The sequence below is a fragment of the Dipodomys spectabilis genome, unplaced genomic scaffold, assembly GCF_019054845.1.
Source record: "Dipodomys spectabilis isolate Male_0828 unplaced genomic scaffold, ASM1905484v1 ptg000230l, whole genome shotgun sequence".
Lineage (NCBI taxonomy): Eukaryota > Metazoa > Chordata > Mammalia > Rodentia > Heteromyidae > Dipodomys > Dipodomys spectabilis.
Window position 1 is genome coordinate 5,914,009 of NW_024870907.1, and position 18,012 is coordinate 5,932,020.

At 50.8% G+C, this 18,012-nt stretch overlaps 1 protein-coding gene across 3 annotated transcripts in view; it reads right to left on the minus strand.

Annotated features, from left to right (window-relative positions):
• The window catches only part of Tbc1d22a (TBC1 domain family member 22A), a 351,530-nt gene that overhangs the window by 27,196 nt on the left and 306,322 nt on the right, over positions 1-18,012 (minus strand). For all 3 annotated transcript variants that reach the window (XM_042697987.1, XM_042697985.1, XM_042697986.1), the window contains one exon: positions 404-499. In XM_042697987.1, the coding sequence (XP_042553921.1) occupies positions 404-499 (96 nt within the window). The remainder of the gene's footprint in view (positions 1-403; positions 500-18,012) is intronic.

An 18,012-nucleotide genomic window follows, 5' to 3' on the forward strand; every position in this document is an offset into this window, starting at 1 on the left:
TTCAGAAGTTTAAGCACTGTCACAGGGCCCAGGCACCAAGCGGTCTGGCCAGACGGGAACTGACACCCTTTGACTCTCACACAGGATAGCTGCTAACGCATCACAGTCCTGGGTCTGGGAAGGTTCTGGGAGGTGCTGCTGAGGACACGCTGGCTCAGGGAAGTGGCAGGGCGGGCCTGTCCCACACTCATTAGCTCACGATGCCTGCCACGTCCACACTGAGGGGCCCCGAGTGCTGGCCGCTCTGTGGCACCCGCCAGGCCGGCGTCCAGCAGCAGCAGGCCAGCAGCGAGCACAGCAGGACGCCTCACCGCGCCTCCACAAATCACCGCGAACTAAGACTTACCAACCCTCTCCCAGCAGAGAGCCAAACCCAAGTTCTCCCGAAAAGGCATTTACTTACTTGAAAATCTCTTTCTTCTAGTATTTCTTTCCTCCATCTCACAAGAAAAGCAGCACACACGTACAAGTGGAAATGAGAAAAGCCCTCGGGTTCAGACTGAAAGAAAACACAAGGGAGAGAGATTTTAGTGTGGGAGCCATTAGCACAACTGTAAAACTCTCAGAGCAACAATTGGCCTGGTTTATCTAGTCTGGGTTCAGGAAGAACCAAAGCAGGGACCGCTTGCTCACTTAATGACTTAGTTTCAAAATTCTTGTCTCATTAAAATAAGCGCCGTTTTCTCCATAAGTACCGGCAGCCTGATACACAGGATGGGAGCAGAAGGCCAACTTTTAGGTAGCATCAAAAGTAGTTGTTCATTTTCTTCCCGCACGCACCAGGCACAGGCTGCATCTCAGGGCAGGGCAGCACTGAAGAGGATAGCAAGCGCTACGTCAGTGGAGAAAGAAGCTGAGAGGTTGAGGAAATGGCAGGGCTGCGACAGTGGGCCAGACAGGAAGCAGATGCTGGGGGCGGGAAGACCTAAACAACAGCCAGGCAGTTATGGGAGTCAGAAGACCAATGTGAGCCAGAGCGTATGGGAGGAACTGGGAGCCAGGAACTGGGAGAGGCGTGGAATTTTGATACGGAAGCCACTGGACGGTCAGGCTGGAGTGCTAGCGGCTACGGACAGCACTGGGCTTCTTCAGCTACCAATTCCTTCAACAACATCCTTGCCTTTCACATCCTGGTTTTGAGGCTGTGTTGACATTTCCCTGTGACAATGAAGCTCGCTTTATGACAACCCACAGCACCAAGAAAAAGTCCCCTTCCATTCCCAGCTTACTGGAGCTCTTCCCAGAGATAGCTACAGAGGTGAAGCAGAAGCTTTCTGGCCACAGCTGAGGGGACCAACTGTCCTCCTAAATTCTATCTGGTCATGGAGTCGATGATGTGGGCACCTGAGTTCCTTTCATGTGCCAACCTTGCGTTCCCGGAATGAGCTCCGGCTCTTCACAATGTGTCATATTCTTTACATGGCTGGGTCTGGGTAGCTCACATTTCACCCAGGCATCGAGCATGCACACTTGGTAGGCTCTCCTGGAATTTTCCTTTCTTGACCTGTCAGCACCTGGTTGAAGCATAGGCTGTTGGCCAATCCCTCCTTTTCCAGCTTCATTAAGAGTCTGCACAGGACTGGGATGTGAGCCCTTCTACCTTTGAGTGTCTGGAGAGGACCAGTAAATCAGCAGGGTTTCTTAGTGGGGGAAAAAAATTTACTCCTGATTTAATTTCTATATGGTTATAGAAAACAATTCAGACTTTCTCAGATTACTACACAATTTTTTTCCAGGAATAGGTCCTCTAAGTTTTGAAATTTTGTAATAGCATTCTATTTTCTCTAAATCTCCGTGAATTTGTAGTGATACTGGTCGAGATGTCTAAGACTGTTCTACTTTCTTCTATCTCTTCATTTGATTAAAGCTTACTTACCAGTAAATTTTATTGAAAATTTATAAACACATGGCTCATTTTTAATTTTGTCTCATTAGTTTTTCTTGGTTAATGACTTGTACCTTGTGTTTTAAGAAAAGATGATGTGCATATTATAGTCAGTACTGATTTTTTTTTTTTTTTTTTTTTGCTGTTCCAGGCGCTGTCCCTGAGCTTCTCTGTGCTCAAGGCTAGTGCTCTACCACTTGAGCCACACCACCACTTCCTGCTTTGTCTGTGTATGTGATAGTGAGGAGTCGAACCCAGGGCTTCACGCGTGCTAGGCAAGCACTCTACCGCTAAGCCACATTCCCAGCCCGTGGTACTGATTCTTTAAAGACATTTGGAGAATACAATCCATTTTCACAAATACTCCCTGACTCCTACCTTGGCTGTGTCCTTTTGGCTCATGGCAACAGCTGGGAGGGGAGGGGGTTCACGTCACCAGGGCCCCAAATGGAGCAGCTCGGGCCCAGGTAACAGTGATCTATTCCTGACACACCAACATCAATTTGCATTTTGCTATTCCAAAGTTTCCAGTTGTCCTATCTGCCTATCACTTTTCTCTCTTGCCTACATGTACACTGGTTTCAATTCCCTCTTCGTTCTAATGTCCCACCTCCAATTAATCTGGAGGTTACTGAATTGTTTCAAGTATCTGAAGTGTTCCTCTGCATATTTAAGTTAATGGTACAAATGAATCATTATTCTTCTCCCAAACAGCATAGTAAGTGAATAATATTTTGATTATACTCATCTCAAAGACATATACAGATCTCATCTTTTCCTAGCTATATGCTAATGCTGTCTTGGGTTTTAGTCCTATTTGACTTTCACATTACCTGCTGAGATACTGTTCTTGCTGTTGCTTTCTGTATCAGTGACCAAAGCTGCTTACAATTTTATCCTTTTTTCGCGCACTATTTCTTCTTGCATCTAAATCTTTCTTCTGAAATCGTCCTTTTTGAAATCCAACCATTAGAGAAGGCTCTTTCACGAGAGGCTCGTTGGCTTTAGCTCTGTCTGTTTTTATTTGTCTCAAAACATCTTTACTTCATCCTTGTTCCAGGACAGCTTTATTGGACCTACAAGACGAAGTTAGCTACTGTCTCGCCCGTGATCCACATGGTATCTTGCCCTCAGCTGTTAGTGTCAACTTCCTTGTGGCCCTCCTTTGGGAATCTGCCAACCGTTCTTCCGGATTGCTCAGAGTGCTTGCCTTGTCTTGGATGTTCTGCCCTCCCTCGTGGAAATGACTCCACTGGAAACGGTCTGGTCCTCGCCTGTGAGGAGCAGGGGCGTCCACCGGCTGTGGGAGCCGGCTGCGCTATCTCATAGGTACCACCCGTGCCTCCGGCTTTCCTTTCATTTTTCCCTGAGCTCTGGTGAGGCAGACTCTGGTTTTGTCCACGTTGTCCTCCATTTCTTCTAACCTCTCTTTCTTCTATTTTCCTCTGCTCTCTTCTAGTTCATTTTTCGTCTCCCCACTATGTCACACGGTCTAACCCATCTATTATGTCGGAAACTTGTCTTGCTCATTGTAATTCTTTCCCCCTTCACTTTCTGATTCAGTATTTTTCAAGCTTTCTTTCTTTTTTTTATCATTTTAAACATACCAGACTCATTTCACAGAGCATTTCAGATTGCTCTATAAAACTCTGACTCCTGGGTACGTCTCTTTCTGCAGCTGCGTTCTCCTGCCCCCGGTGAAGACTCGCTGTCTCAGAACTTTTATCTGTCGGAATTCTTTGGGACTTGTTTTTAAAAATTGTTTTCTTTTTCAGAATAAAAAATTGACTTTGCTTTGCTGGGACTTTAGGGTATATTATCTCCCAGAATACCTCAAAATAATTTTCAACTTGCAACTACTTTTCAAGCCAAATAAGTAATGTGAATTGGTACCCACTGTGAATGCAAGATGCAGTTGGAAATTCTGGGGCAGAGTGAGGAGGACGGAAATCTTTCATTTTCATTAGCCTTCATGACCAAGGCCATGAAAGGCCACGTCTATACCTGTTCAGTCTCCGAAGTCCCCAAGTTTTATCTTCCACGTAAGCTCATTAAAACCAGACTGCAGGCCCAAGAAATCCCAGGCAGCTTTCCTGGTGAAGACCGTCTGTAAGGCCGACCCCCTCTCTCTCAAGACTTACATTTCCCTAGCTTTCTAGTCTCTGATCATCTCTCCTTATGATTATGTTTACAGAAGCAACAACAGCATCCTGGGGTGCTGGAGATTTTGTGGACAGCCAGTCCTCCAACAGCACCAGAAATGGAAACCTCTGCCCATTTATTTTTCTTTGAGCTAACTCGTTTCTGGTAAATTGTGGGGTGGGTTACTGCCATGGCTTCGTCGTACAGGTTGGAAGGGACACTCAGAGCACTGTACGTAGCACTAACGTTCAACAGCTTTGCCTTGGGACTGGGTGACTATCAGGAGTAGTGAAGTCTGCAGGCCTTTACGAGAGAGCCACCCAGCCAGCGCCAGCGGGAGCTGCGGCGCCTCTTCTAATCACATGGCTGCCATCCTGTGCCACTGTGCCAAGCATGAAGGGGAAACCATCCCACGTGATGCCTGGGCACGCTGGCGACCCCCCCCCCCCACAGCCCGGCCCTCTGCTACTTCCTCCAGTGCCGGACGTCCAGACCCCCTCCACGTCCCCCAGCAGGGGAGACCTGCCTTGCCTGCAGATCCGGGACACCCGTTCACCCTTCTCTAGTCTCCGCAGGGCTCTGGCCAAGTTCTGTGCGACTCCCCTCACCACCGCTGTCAGTGAACACACGCCCGGCCCCCAGGGGCTCTGGGGGCTCTGTGACCCCTTCTTTGAAAGCTCTGCCATACCCCCAAAGGTGGGATCAGAGACTGAACAGAATCAAACATTCCCCAAGTTCGCTGGTCCACTGCCCAAACAGGGGACTGACAGGCCCCAGGAGTGGCAGGCTGCTTTACACACGCAACACGCACGGCAGGGGACTGAGCCACGCACCAAAGCCCTCCCATCTTTAAGCCTGGGGGTGGGGGCCCTCAGGAGCACCTGACTGGTACTGGAGCTGAGAGAGGAAAGTCCTCTTCAGGAGGGCTCAGGGATGTTCCAGAAAGATGGGGTCTCTGAGGATCCTGTCTGCGCTCTTCGTTTTTAGCGGCCTTTGCTCTGACCAGCCAGGGCACAGTGGGCCTGGCCCGCACCCCTACCCACCTAATGAGAGCACAGAAGGCTGGGCTGCCAACCCCACAGCCCCCCGGGGTCTCCGCGAGGGCAGGGTGCCTGCAAGCCACACTTCCAGGGAAACGGGGCGCTAGGGAAGAATGGAGTGTTACCGCTTCCTGTAAGTGGATTATTTGTCTCCGGTGACTTGGTAAATTATATTAAAATAGCAATTTGGAAAAAGCTGAATATCATGCGTGGAAAATAGGCTTCTGCCTTATTGCAGCTTAACCTGGACAACTGTGTTCCTGCCCGGTGTGGGGGAGGGAGATGGGAGGGCCCCCCACATGCAGGCCTGGTCACCGACCTCTACCCACAGCCCCCTGCCCTCAGGACGTGGGCTCCGAGTCATGACTTCATGGGGTGGGGAGGCTGGTGAACCGGGTCCCGACCCAGGGAAGCAGGGCCCAGGGCCGCGGCAGGCAGGCAGGCAGGGGAGGGTCTCAACCCTGTCCGGCCACCCCTGTACCCTCTGACTCTTCACACCTCCAACCCGGCCCCGGATGCAGAGCTCCTAGGGCCTCAGGCTCCAGACTGGGAGGGAGGGAGAGGGAGAGACACAGAAAGGCTGCCGGTGAAAACCCTTGGCTATCCTCAGATCCGCTTCACAGGGGGTCTGGACCCAAGGGTGGGGGGAGAGATGGAACAGTCCATGCCGAGCCCCAGGACAGGGCTTTGAGAGCTGGTCTCCTGCAGCACCACAAGCTCTCCCTCCCTTTCCCAGAAGAAATGCAGGGGGGAGGGCTCTAGAATGGAGTAGACTGGGGAGGGCTCTAGAATGGAGTAGACTGGGGAGGGCTCTAGAATGGAGTAGACTGGGGAGGGCTCTAGAATGGAGTAGGGTGGGGCTGCTGGACTCCCTGCACTTCCGCACATCACCAGGGAAGGGCCGTGCTGCCCCTGGGCGGTGTGAGCCTGCAGCTGCTGGCCACAGGAGGTGCCTACCATGCCACCATCTCCCTGAGGCCCAAGGCCCCACCCGCCTGCTCTGCCCCCACCCGCCCTCCACCATGGCCCTCATCACCGGGCACGTCTGTGCTCCCACCCATCTGTCCCCACTGCTGGAAAGTCCTGGGACCTGAGGCCTCAGATCCAGGGGTGTCCACCCTGGCGGGCCCTGTCCCAGCCCCTCCTCGCCTCCCTCAGGCTGGGCACAGGGCAGCAGTATGAAGGGAGAGGAGAGGAGGCGGTGGCCACACCAGGACAGGGCAGTGGCCCGCTCTGGAGACCACTCCCCCTAGCTTGGGGGCCCTTCCCACCCATCCTCCTGCTCCCCCCCAAAGGGCGGGGCAGAGCGTCTGTGTGCAGAGGAGACAAATCACGGAACCCAGTGAGTCACCGTGTTTCTACAAGACTGACAGGGCTGAATACAGCACTGATGAAGACAACAAAAGAAGCATCTTGGCAGATTTTATTTCAGATCATTTCAATATTACCCTGTCTTAATCACTAATTAAGAAAAGAGCAGCTCCGATTAAGTACTTGACAATCCCTCTGCTGGGCCAGCCTGCACATTGCCCAAGCCCTCCTGTGAGTGCCATGCAGATCCACGTAAGGGGAAGGAAGACAAATATGACTCGTTGAAGCAGCTCCTGGGGGGCTCATATGTTGTCCTGCAGAGCCCCAAACCAGTACAGCTAACAGTCTCATTGTCCACCCAGAGACTACACTGCCGTCCTGCCACCCACCACTTGTAGAGAAGAGCTCGGCTCCAGGGAGGATGTAGCAAGGCACCAATGAGAGGGGCGGGAGGGCTGGCGGGAGGGAGAATCTCCCCCATGCTCCGGTAGCCTGTGAGCTGCACGGGGCAGGACTGGCCAGGACGGGGCAGGACCCGCAGGGACGGGCCTGCACGGGCCTCGGCGGCCACCTCGGGAACCACTGGCAACTCCACAGGGAGGCCGCACTCCCTTCGCCTCAATCCCACCGCCGCCTGTCAGCAGGAAGCCGCCTCCACCGCAGCACTCGCAAGACCCTCAGGGCTGTGATTTCAGGTCAGGCACCACGCCAGCGCAGGCTGGGGGAGTCTGCAGACGCTCTCCAAGCAGCAGCCTGGTGCCTGGCGAGACCTACCAGGGCCACCAGGACCCGCGCTCATTTTCAGGAGCAGGGATGGGGTGGCAGCGTTCGTCTGCCCTGCTTGGATGCCCCGAGTCTAACGTGTCTTCCTGTGCTTCCTCCAACTCTCCCCGCCACCTGTGTGGAAACGGTCACATAGGACGTAGCCAGGCCCTTCCCTCCCGCCCGGCCCCTCCTCCCAGCAGCCCCGGACTCCCTCTCCCGACATTCCACCCCTGCACTGCATGCGGGCAGGGTCGGGACTGCTGCTTGTCACGGTTAAGCTTTCAAGTGGCCTTCGCAACCTTTTCTGGGTGAGAGTCTGGGGTGAGCAGGGGTTTGCTCTAGAACATTCTCATCCCTGAAATGGGCCATGAAGACAAGTCATTTTCTCAGTCCCAGGGCTTGGGTCAGCTGGGCGGGGGTGCCCGTGCGCCTCCCAGAGCCACCTGGCTCCCTTCTTCACAGGAAGTTGCAGCCAGGGTCAGGCTACAGCCATCCACTAGAGACAGTGTATCCCCAAGGTGTAGAACTTTCTGGGCTCCACATCGCACTCCAACTCCGGGGCGGAACTGTCAGTGAAGGTGATGGGCAACACGCTGCCCACACTGAGGCTGCCTGCTCCCACCCCTGGGGAGCAGGACGTCCCCAGGGAGGCAGGGGACACCGCAGGAGCAGGACAGCTTCCGGTGCACAGCGTGCAGCCGAGGAGCACCCAGGGCTGCGGTGTGTGACACCGGGGGACAGCGCAGCCACGGTGAGTCAGGGCCACGTTTGGACCCACCACGCTGCCCCACTGCTCCCCTGAAAGGCTCTGTTAAAAGCTCCCTAATTTGCTCACCTCAGGATCCCGGGGACGGAATTCTGGAGGTCAAGAAGAAGTTCAGTTCTTATGACCACAGCCATTTTAAAAAATCCTAAATCACCCCAAGGAAGGGAAAGACAATTCATGTAGCAGCCCAGATATACTCGGAAATGGTTGCTAACCAAGCCCAGCCCCATTCTGCTTAGATGAGCTAGTGGGCCTCCAAGTCTGGTAGTTACTGCCTACAGTAAACTCTTCACCTCACCAGCCACACGCCAGAAAAGGCCCGCTCCAAACACCAGGGAGCTCGGGCCGCTCCCCTGGACTCGCGGCACCTCCCTTGCTCGCAGCAAGGCGAAAGGCTGCTATGACCAGTGAAAGCCAAAGGCAGCTGGGCTCACAGTGCTCACTCGAGCTGAGGGAGAGCAGCCAGAGCCCAGGAACACGACACACTACGCGGTGAAGACACCGGTGAGCCAGGCGTCAGCGATCTCTCAGACACCAGCGAAAACCTCACTAATCAGAGAAATATACCAGGTTAGATTCAATATGGACACAATGCCAGTCATCGCTCATCTTACGTTACACATCCAGAACATTCCCCAGAAAGCACCCCACCCACCCTCCAATCTAGGATTCTCTCAGAATGGGAACCCTATGTGAAAGCTGGTATTGAAGAGCACAGGGCCAAAAACAGCACGAAAAACCCATGGATGAAAGGATAAGTTGAAGGCACCAAGGCATTTTGTGAGACTAATCCGGACCATGGGATCCGGCAGAGCCGCCGGCGGTGGAGCAGACAGCCCAGCGGCCACGCAGAGGTGGACTGGGCTTGAAGCTGGGGCTGTGCCAGCGACGGGGAGAAGGCACCATTCACCAGCACTGAGACGTGACTGTGGCCAGTCCACGCAGGAGATGAAATCAGGGCCACATCCACACTATCCACACGACCGAACTCAAGATGGATTGGAAAACAAGATGAGAAGCAGCACCTTTGAAGTATCAATGTTAAAAACTAAGAACACAGACCACACAACACGGAAACTGCTGCATGACAAAAGACATCATACTTAAGGTGGTCAGACTAGAAAAAGATACCAGCAGTCTTATATGACGGACAAAGGAACAGTATCCAGAATATGCTACATGTTAAAGTCAATAACTACCTAAAAAGAAAATGGACCTGGAATATGTGGAGTCTCAAGCGGTCAGTAACAAGAGACGCTCAGCGTCTCTGGGAACTGCAGAAATGCACAGTGAGCAATGTGTGATGTCAAGTTTGAGGAACACAGCGGTCGGAAGCTGCCCAGAGCTGGCAGCGGAGGGTCAGGCAGTAATACCTAATTGTCTGCATCCCATCATCCAGAAATTCCTTAATTCTTTTCTTTTTTGAAAGAATGTTTAGAGGGTCGTTTTACTTACTGTAATTCTCAGACACAGGGGACTTGCCAAGAAACACATTCACAATGTAAATATATTTATAAAACTTCCTTTACAAGGACAGCTTCCACAATTCCCGTAGTGCCTGATCTTGAAATCATTTGTTTTGTGTATTTCAGTTTTTTGCAGGGTAGACACTGCTTGTGCTCCAGGCATACAACATGACAGTCTACATGTGAACACGGGGACACGGGTCTACATGTGAACACGGGGACATGGGTCTACACGTGAACACGGGACACGGGTCTACACGTGAACACGGGGACACGGGTCTACACGTGAACACGGGGACACGGTGTCTCACTCCTGCTCGTTAGCACACCCGTCACCCACAGGTTACACGTGTGTGACAAAGACGAGAGAGCTCTGTCCCCTAGGGAGTTCGGATGTCACTACAGAGTCACTAACTGCAGCCACGGTGCCGGGTGCCACCCCGGGATTCCTGCCCTGTGTCAACCTGCACCCTGCCTTCCCTCATCCCCCCGGGGCCTACCAGTCTGTGCTGTGCTAGCGCCAACCATTTTAGATTCCACGTATCTTGTGAACATTCAGCATCTGTCCTACGCCGTGTGGCTTATTTCATTTGCTAAAGTCTTCCAAGTCCATCCGTGTTGCTGCAAACAGGAGCCCTTTTCCAAACAACATTCATGTGTATATTCTAGAAGGCATAAATACGCTACAGTTTGAACAGTTACGTGGAATGCCTGACTACCATATACACACACTGTACACCTCATTTTCTTGACCATGGACACATAGGTTGCTTCCTGATCATGACCACTAGAAGTAAAATGCTGAGGCGAATACCACAGGGTAAGTATTTCTTCCAGACACTGATTCTGCTTCCTTCAGACATAGACACAAGTGGGATTTTCCAGATGAAAAAGCAGTTCTATTATTAATATTTTCAGTAACCTATAAAATGTTTTCCTTAATAGCTAAACTAAGTTATACTTCCACCAATACTGTGCAAGCAGAAAGTTCATTCCAAAACAAAGGACAAAGGTGCAAAGCCAACCTGAGCATTGTGCGTTAACTGCCAAAGCACTTAGAATAACTGGAATGTCTCTCCAACAAGAATGGATAAAGTACAGGCTGGTGTCACGCACCTGTAATCCTGGTTACCCAGGGAGCTGAGAAATGGAAGATCGTGGTTCAAAGACAGCCTAGGCAGAAAAGTCTGTAAGATTCTCATCTCCAATTAACCAGCAAAAACACCTGTCTGAAGGCATAGTACAAATCATCAGATATGAGCAAGAGCGTGTGACACCCCGAGGGAGCCCTGAGCTCCAGCCCCATGGCTGCAAATACATTAAGTCAATGAAACCCTTTAGAATGTACATGCACCATGGCACGGTATCTGTTTCCAGATGCATTCATGGCAAATAGGCTGAGGCTTGTTTAGAAATGATGAAAGCCAAATTCAGACATTCACTTCTAAGAAGAAAGGAAGGGACTTCAAAGTGTAAGTGGAATTTAATTTCTAAATAAGAAACGGACAAAGGACCTGAAAAAGAAAATGTTAAAATCTTTTGGATTTGAGAATGCTGACTAGTAAGTACACAAGCTTAAGTCAGACTCTCTAGCTTGTTCTGTTTAACACTTTTCGGCCAAGGACTAATTGAAATGGTCTTTCCCAGCCGCCCATATGGAGCTTCCTCAGAGAGAGCCGAGCGTTGGGGTGCACAGGACACAGGGCTGGGTGCAGGCTCTGCCCTCAGTGCCATGCAGACTCCATTCTCCAGGGAGTGGCCGTCGTGACCGTGGGCCTGGCCCGGTGCCCTCTGCCTGACAGGGCCTGAGGACAGGCCCAGCCACTGCGGCTCCCTGCAGTGGCTGCTCCGCCACACAGCCTGGGATTGGTGCAGCTGGCTCACCAGGGCCCTGCCAGCCACTCTGCCGCTCTCATAAGGACTGCCATCCGCATTCTCAGTGGTCTTGGCTTTTATAGACGCTCATCGGAAGGAACATCGGGGAGCGCCCGGCTTCCATCGGGCCCTGGTGGAGAGACACCTTCAGACATTATGAGCACAGCACGCTCTGCAGCAGCTTAATGTGAGCAAATGACGGCATGCGAGTTCAGAGACTGCAGACTAAGTGCAAAGCCCTTACTCCTGGCACACACTTTTTAACATGTAAGAATAAGGTTAAAAAAATAAAATTCTTTCTTTTAAAAAAACAATATAGACGTGCTGGAAAAAGGAACAACTCTTCACCTTTAATTGCATCCTTAAACTTTGCTTCTATCTTTGGCACTACCCTGAATGACTTCTGACATGAGATTTCCCCATGGGCACCTGTTTATGGAGACCTATTTTTGAAGCCATTCAGACAGTGGGAATTGTTTCCCATTCTTTGGTCAGATTCAAGTCCACCAACTTCAGCTGTGCAAGCAAAAACTCTGCTAGGATTTTGTCTGGAATATTCATCCCCAGACCACTGCATGGGACAATTACCTTCCAGTAATGAAGAGCACGGCCCTTTTAAAATTCACACCAGCACCCCATGTTGGGGGCACGGGCTAGTAATGAGAACTGTAAATCACATTTCATTATGCAGCCGGATCCAAAAGCACAAATGAGCCTATGGCTCACCTCGCCAGCTTCAGCAACTGATCTATTATCTTCGTGCCAACCTATATTATCTTTTGCCAGATATTTATTGGCATGTGTCTGTCTGCATCTGAGTACATTCCAACTGTTTAAATGACAAAGGTCACAGCCAATCAAAGTCAGTGAGTCGGGGCTGGGGCGGGGGATCCTCATCTTTATAGCCTTAGGCAGCAGCACTTGAATAAAGAAGATGACCTCCACCATGTGCTCTGGCTCCTGGAATTCTGGTTGCGGCTCTCAATACACCAGTGATTCCTAACTGAAATCCATTTTTGAAAGCCACAGGATACAGGAGAAAAACATGAAATACAGAAATACAGTCACACAACGTTAACATGCCTAATGGATGTTTATTCATTGGCTGGTGCTGAGTCAGGGTTCGGCACAGACACAGAATGAGGGAGCAGGAGTGGATCTTAAGGAAGCAGCTCACATGACTGCGGAAGCTTGCGGAGAACAAGGCCGTGTGGGCAGGGTTGGCAGGCCCGGACCCGCGGGAGAAGAGGCGCTCGAGTCAAAAGGCCATCTGCTGGCCAAAGTCCTTCCTGCTTGAGAGGCCAATGTTTGGTTTATTTAGGCCCTCAACTGATGGATGAGCATCCCTGACATCATGGAGGGCCATCTGCCTTCTATAAATTTAAACGCCAATCACATTTCAAAAATGTCTTCACAGAAGATTCCAGAATATGTGACTAAATACCTGGAAATGACGACTCAGCCAGGCTGACACCAGCACGTTCATGACTCCCCAGATCAAGGGCTGTCTATGATTCCAGAAGACAATGATGTTCAGCGCTGAGTTCACAGTACGGCGTACTTTTTTAAAAATAATAATTTTTCAAAAGCTATTATCCGTAAGTAGTTGGTTCAGTTCAGCCTGTCAGTTTGGGTGTGATGCATCGTGATCGATGTTCCCCTTTATCATCTCCATCTCTCCCAACCGCAACCATCCCTCCATTTATCCCAGGGTCCTTTTAACAGGCGAGTGTGTAGCTCAAATAATGCGATGCATTCTCTGAGGAAGTACAAACTCTGGTGCCCACAGTCAGTAGTAGCTTCCCATGTGGGTGGCCTGGGGACGTCTAGAGTGGAGGTGGGCAGAGGCACACTCCCGCCTCTCTGCGCCTGCTCCGGGACCTCCTGCCTCTGGCCAGGGGAGGTAGGACAAGCTGCTGGATGCCAGCCCACAGCACAGGACGTTCAGGAAGGAGCGGAGCCCCGCGCTGACCTGAGTCGCGCGTGTGAGCAGGGCTCTGGTGAGGTGCGTGGTCCCCCAGGGCGGGCCCCCCGCGTGGACCCCGGGGCCGCCTGCCATGCAGAGCCCTACCACAGCGGCGGCTCACATCACAGAGGACGCCCTGCCTACAAGTGCGTGTCTCCTTTACAGGTGGAATCAAGGCGCCCTTCTAATGCTGCTCTGTCAAAACTTCATGAATTATACAAGCTGCGGGGGCCGCTGGGCGTGAGAGAGGAATCAGTCTTCGGTGCTCACGTCAGCTGCCCCCCATGTCCCCGTCCCCCGGTCCCAAATCTCCACATCACACGTCTCATGACTCAGCCGCTCTGGAAGTCGCCACGTGGCTGACTGAGCCCTGCTCCCACGGCGCCACGCCGCCCTGTCCAAACTGGCAAGCTCCGCCTCTTTAAAAAATCTTGTCAAGGATGTTCCGGGAAGGTTCAAAGGAAAAAAGATCCTGCTGTGGGCCTGGACTATTTCTACTTTGAAGCAAGAAATGACATCACACCAGGAATGTTAATAACTCAAAGCCTCGATTCTCTCTGTAAAGCCAACTCCACACAAAGGGGGTATGGCCAGAGAATGAGGAAGTGAGTTGTGATCTAAGGCTCCAGGTTCTGCCAGGACTCAGAAAACGAGGGGCCACCCCGCCATGCATGTCCTCAGACATACACCATGCAGGCTGCCCCCACAGAGCCACCGTGCCTTCAGCCCACGATCCAGCGCTCCCTCTACAACTTCTCAATCACTCTCACCTGCCCACCTTGGACATCTTTTAAATCCGAGTCCTGTTTCTCTAAGCGGAGAGGGGCAGTTCTCTGGGCTGCTATAAACTCCCCTCATGCCACACTAGTTCTGTACTCTGAGTTGTACTGCAATTCAAAGTATCAGGATATCCATGTACAGAACATGCCACTATTTGCCAGCCTCCCCTAGGGTCTCGTAAGGGCCCAGAGCGTGTGCTCTGCTCCAGAGTCTGTGCCATACCTCCTCCGCTCTAGAATCTGTCCAGTATCTCCCTGGACATGGGCCTCAGATGTGCACCTCTTCTGAGTTTCTGAGTGGCCAATACAGGGCTGGGGCAGCTGGACAGTCCCAGGGGCACTTTCCACCCTGTATGATAGAAGCCAATCACGGCTCTTGCCTCTGACCCAGAACTCACCTGTGCACAGTAATTATATTGATGTATGATCCCAGTACAAATCCTGGTTAAGAGTTAGAGATGGAGCTTTTAAAGTGCACAGGTGACTACAACAAGGTTGATACAAAAGAGAAAACCTAGGAATGTAGAGTATAGAAGAAAGACAAGAAATACAAACTGAAGGCATAATAACACACTCAATGTAACTTCTCAGCCTTGAGAAAAGAGTCATCCAGATGGAAGAGGCCTACAGAATACCAAACAGACAAGATCAGAGAATAAACACTCCTAGACATAGTATAATTAAAACAGTAAATAAACATGACAAAACAGAAAACAAGAATATTGAAAGCTGCAAAGGAAAAGCGACAAGTGACATAACATGGCAAGCCTGAGAATAACAGCAGATTTCTCAAAACAAACTCTACATGTAAGGAGGGCATAGAAGGACAAAATACAGCTCTGCCAACCTAGAGGAGTGTGGAGAGCCAATTGAGCCTTCAGAGTTGAAGGAGAAATAAAAGCCTTCCATGAAAAACAAAAACTAAAGAAATTCATAACAATCCAACACTGAAAACGAAATCTCAAAACAATCTTACACATAGAAGATGACAATCAAAACCAGGGAATGGATAAATAGCTCAATACAGTTAGCCTACCAAAAGTGAACCAAGAGAATATAAACCACTTAACCAGAACTATAACAAGCAATGAGATTGAAACAGTAATAGAGTTCTCCAACAAAGAAGGCCTGGATTTGATGGATTCATCACTGAATTCTATCAGACCATGAATATCTGACACAAATACTCCTTAACTTTTCCATGAGATACAAGGTAAGGAAAGCTGACAAATTCATTCTATGAAGTCAGTATTATTCTCATTCCAAAACTGGATAAACACACACACACACACACACACACACACACACACCACAGAGTTATAGATCAATCTTTTGATGAACATTAGAGTAGTAAAAATTCTCAATAAAATTCTTGCAAACTAGATTCAACATCTCATTAAAAATATACATCATGATCAAGTTGAGTTCAGTCCAAAGATGCAAGGATGGTTCAACATATGAACATCAATAAATGTAACACCTCACACAAACAGGACCAAGAACAAAATCACTTGATCCTCTCAACTGACACACAAAAAAAGCCTTTGACAAAACTCAATGTCCTTTAAAAATAAAAGCTCTTGAAAAAACTAATGACAGAAAGAAAGTACCTCAATATAATAAAGATTATGTACGACAAACCCCACAGCCAGTGTCACACTAAACAGGAATAAAGCATGGTAAATAAATGGCATACAAATAGTAAAGAAATAAAAATTGTTCCTATTTGCAAATCATATTATCCTATACTTTGACAATACAGACTCCATAAAAAAACTTTAGATCTGTTAAGCACCTCCAGAAACATCATAGAATATAAAATCAATATTCAAAAATCAGTAGTTTGGGTTTCGATGTATGGCTCGTTGGCAGAGCACAAGCAAATGAGTGAAACCATCAGGTACCAAACTGGACTCCCAGTCTTGGAAGAAAGAAAAGAAAAAAAAAATCAGTAGCTTGTCTATATATCAATAATAAACAAGCAGAGAATGAAATCAGGAAAAAGAATTCCATTCACAATATTCTCCCTAGGTATTAACTTATCCAGGAAAGTTAAAGAACTCTACAATGTAAACTATAAAATCTTGAAGACACAAATCAAAGAAGACACCAGAAGATGGAAAGATCTCCCGTGCTCACAGAGTAGCAGAACTCATATGAAATCAGCCGTGCTGTCAAAAGCAATATATAGAGGCAATGGAATAGATATCAAAATCCCAATGTCATACTTCACAAAAATAGAAAAGGCAATCCAAAACACTTACATAGAAGCATAAAAGACCCAAAATAGAAAACGCAATCTGAGTAAAAAGAGCAATGCTGGAGGTATTATACTATAGACTGAAATTATACTACAGAGCCATAGAAAGTTTGGTAATGCCACAAAACAAACCAGAAGACCAATGGAACCAAATAAACGACCCAGAAATAAAACCACCCTTGATGAAATTAATACATATTAAAAATTAAAAATGAAATGAATGCAGGGGAAAACAAAGAGTGCTGAGCCTTGAGAATCAGGTTGGTGAGAACCAACCTGAACATTCTTCACCTGGACGGCTGAAGTTCAACAGGACCTGTGGCTAACTGGGAAAGGGTGGAGCCCAGGTGGGTAAGCCCGGGGTGTCTAGGACCAGGCCGCAGGGGTCTGCAGCCGAGGCTCTGCTCTGCAGAGGCCAAGCACTTGGGGCCACTAGGAAATGAGCCAAAAGCAGCTCACTCTGCAGGAGACACTTCTGGGTAGCTACCCATTGTCACAGCCACACAGCCACCTCCTCATGCCCACCAGCTGCAGACGGGTCTCCTGCAGCAAGCACACAGACAGCCTGGAGTCTCCCCCTGCCAGCAGCAGGAGAGATTCTCAGGCCAGGTCCACAGGAGCAGGGCATAGGCTGTGTCTGTGTGTCCACAGGAGCGGGGGCCTGGGCTGTGTCTGTGTGTCCACAGGAGGGGGCTGTGTCTGTGTGTCACAGGAGCAGGGCCCAGGCTGTGTCTGTGTGTCCACAGGAGCAGGGCATAGGCTGTGTCTGTGTGTCCACAGGAACGGGGACCCAGGCTGTGTCTGTGTGTCCACAGGAGCAGGGCCCAGGCTGTGTCTGTGTGTCCACAGGAGCCGGGCCCAGGCTGTGTCTGTGTGTCCACAGGAGCAGGGCCCAGGCTGTGTCTGTGTGTCCACAGGAGCAGGGCCCGGGCTGTGTCTGTGTGTCCACAGGAGGGGGGGCCCAGGCTGTGTCTGTGTGTCACAGGAGCAGGGCCCAGGCTGTGTCTGTGTGTCCACAGGAGGGGGCTGTGTCTGTGTGTCCACAGGAGGGGGCCCAGGCTGTGTCTGTGTGTCCACAGGAGGGGGGGCCCAGCCTGTGTCTGTGTGTCCACAGGAGGGGGCTGTGTCTGTGTGTCCACAGGAGCAGGGCCTGGGCTGTGTCTGTGTGTCCACAGGAGCGGGGGCCGAGCTGTGTCTGTGTGTCCACAAGAGCAGGACCCAGGCTGTGTCTGTGTGTCCACAGGAGGGGGCTGTGTCTGTGTGTCCACAGGAGCGGGGGCCGAGCTGTGTCTGTGTGTCCACAGGAGCAGGGCCCGGGCTGTGTCTGTGTGTCCACAGGAGGGGGCTGTGTCTGTGTGTCACAGGAGGGGGGGCCCAGGCTGTGTCTGTGTGTCCACAGGAGGGGGGGCCCAGGCTGTGTCTGTGTGTCCACAGGAGCAGGGCCCAGGCTGTGTCTGTGTGTCCACAGGAGGGGGCCCAGGCTGTGTCTGTGTGTCCACAGGAGCGGGGGCCGAGCTGTGTCTGTGTGTCCACAGGAGCGGGGGCCGAGCTGTGTCTGTGTGTCCACAGGAGCAGGGCCCAGGCTGTGTCTGTGTGTCCACAGGAGCAGGGGCCCAGGCTGTGTCTGTGTGTCCACAGGAGCAGGGCCCAGGCTGTGTCTGTGTGTCCACAGGAGGGGGGGCCCAGGCTGTGTCTGTGTGTCCACACGAGCAGGGCCCAGGCTGTGTCTGTGTGTCCACAGGAGCAGGGCCCAGGCT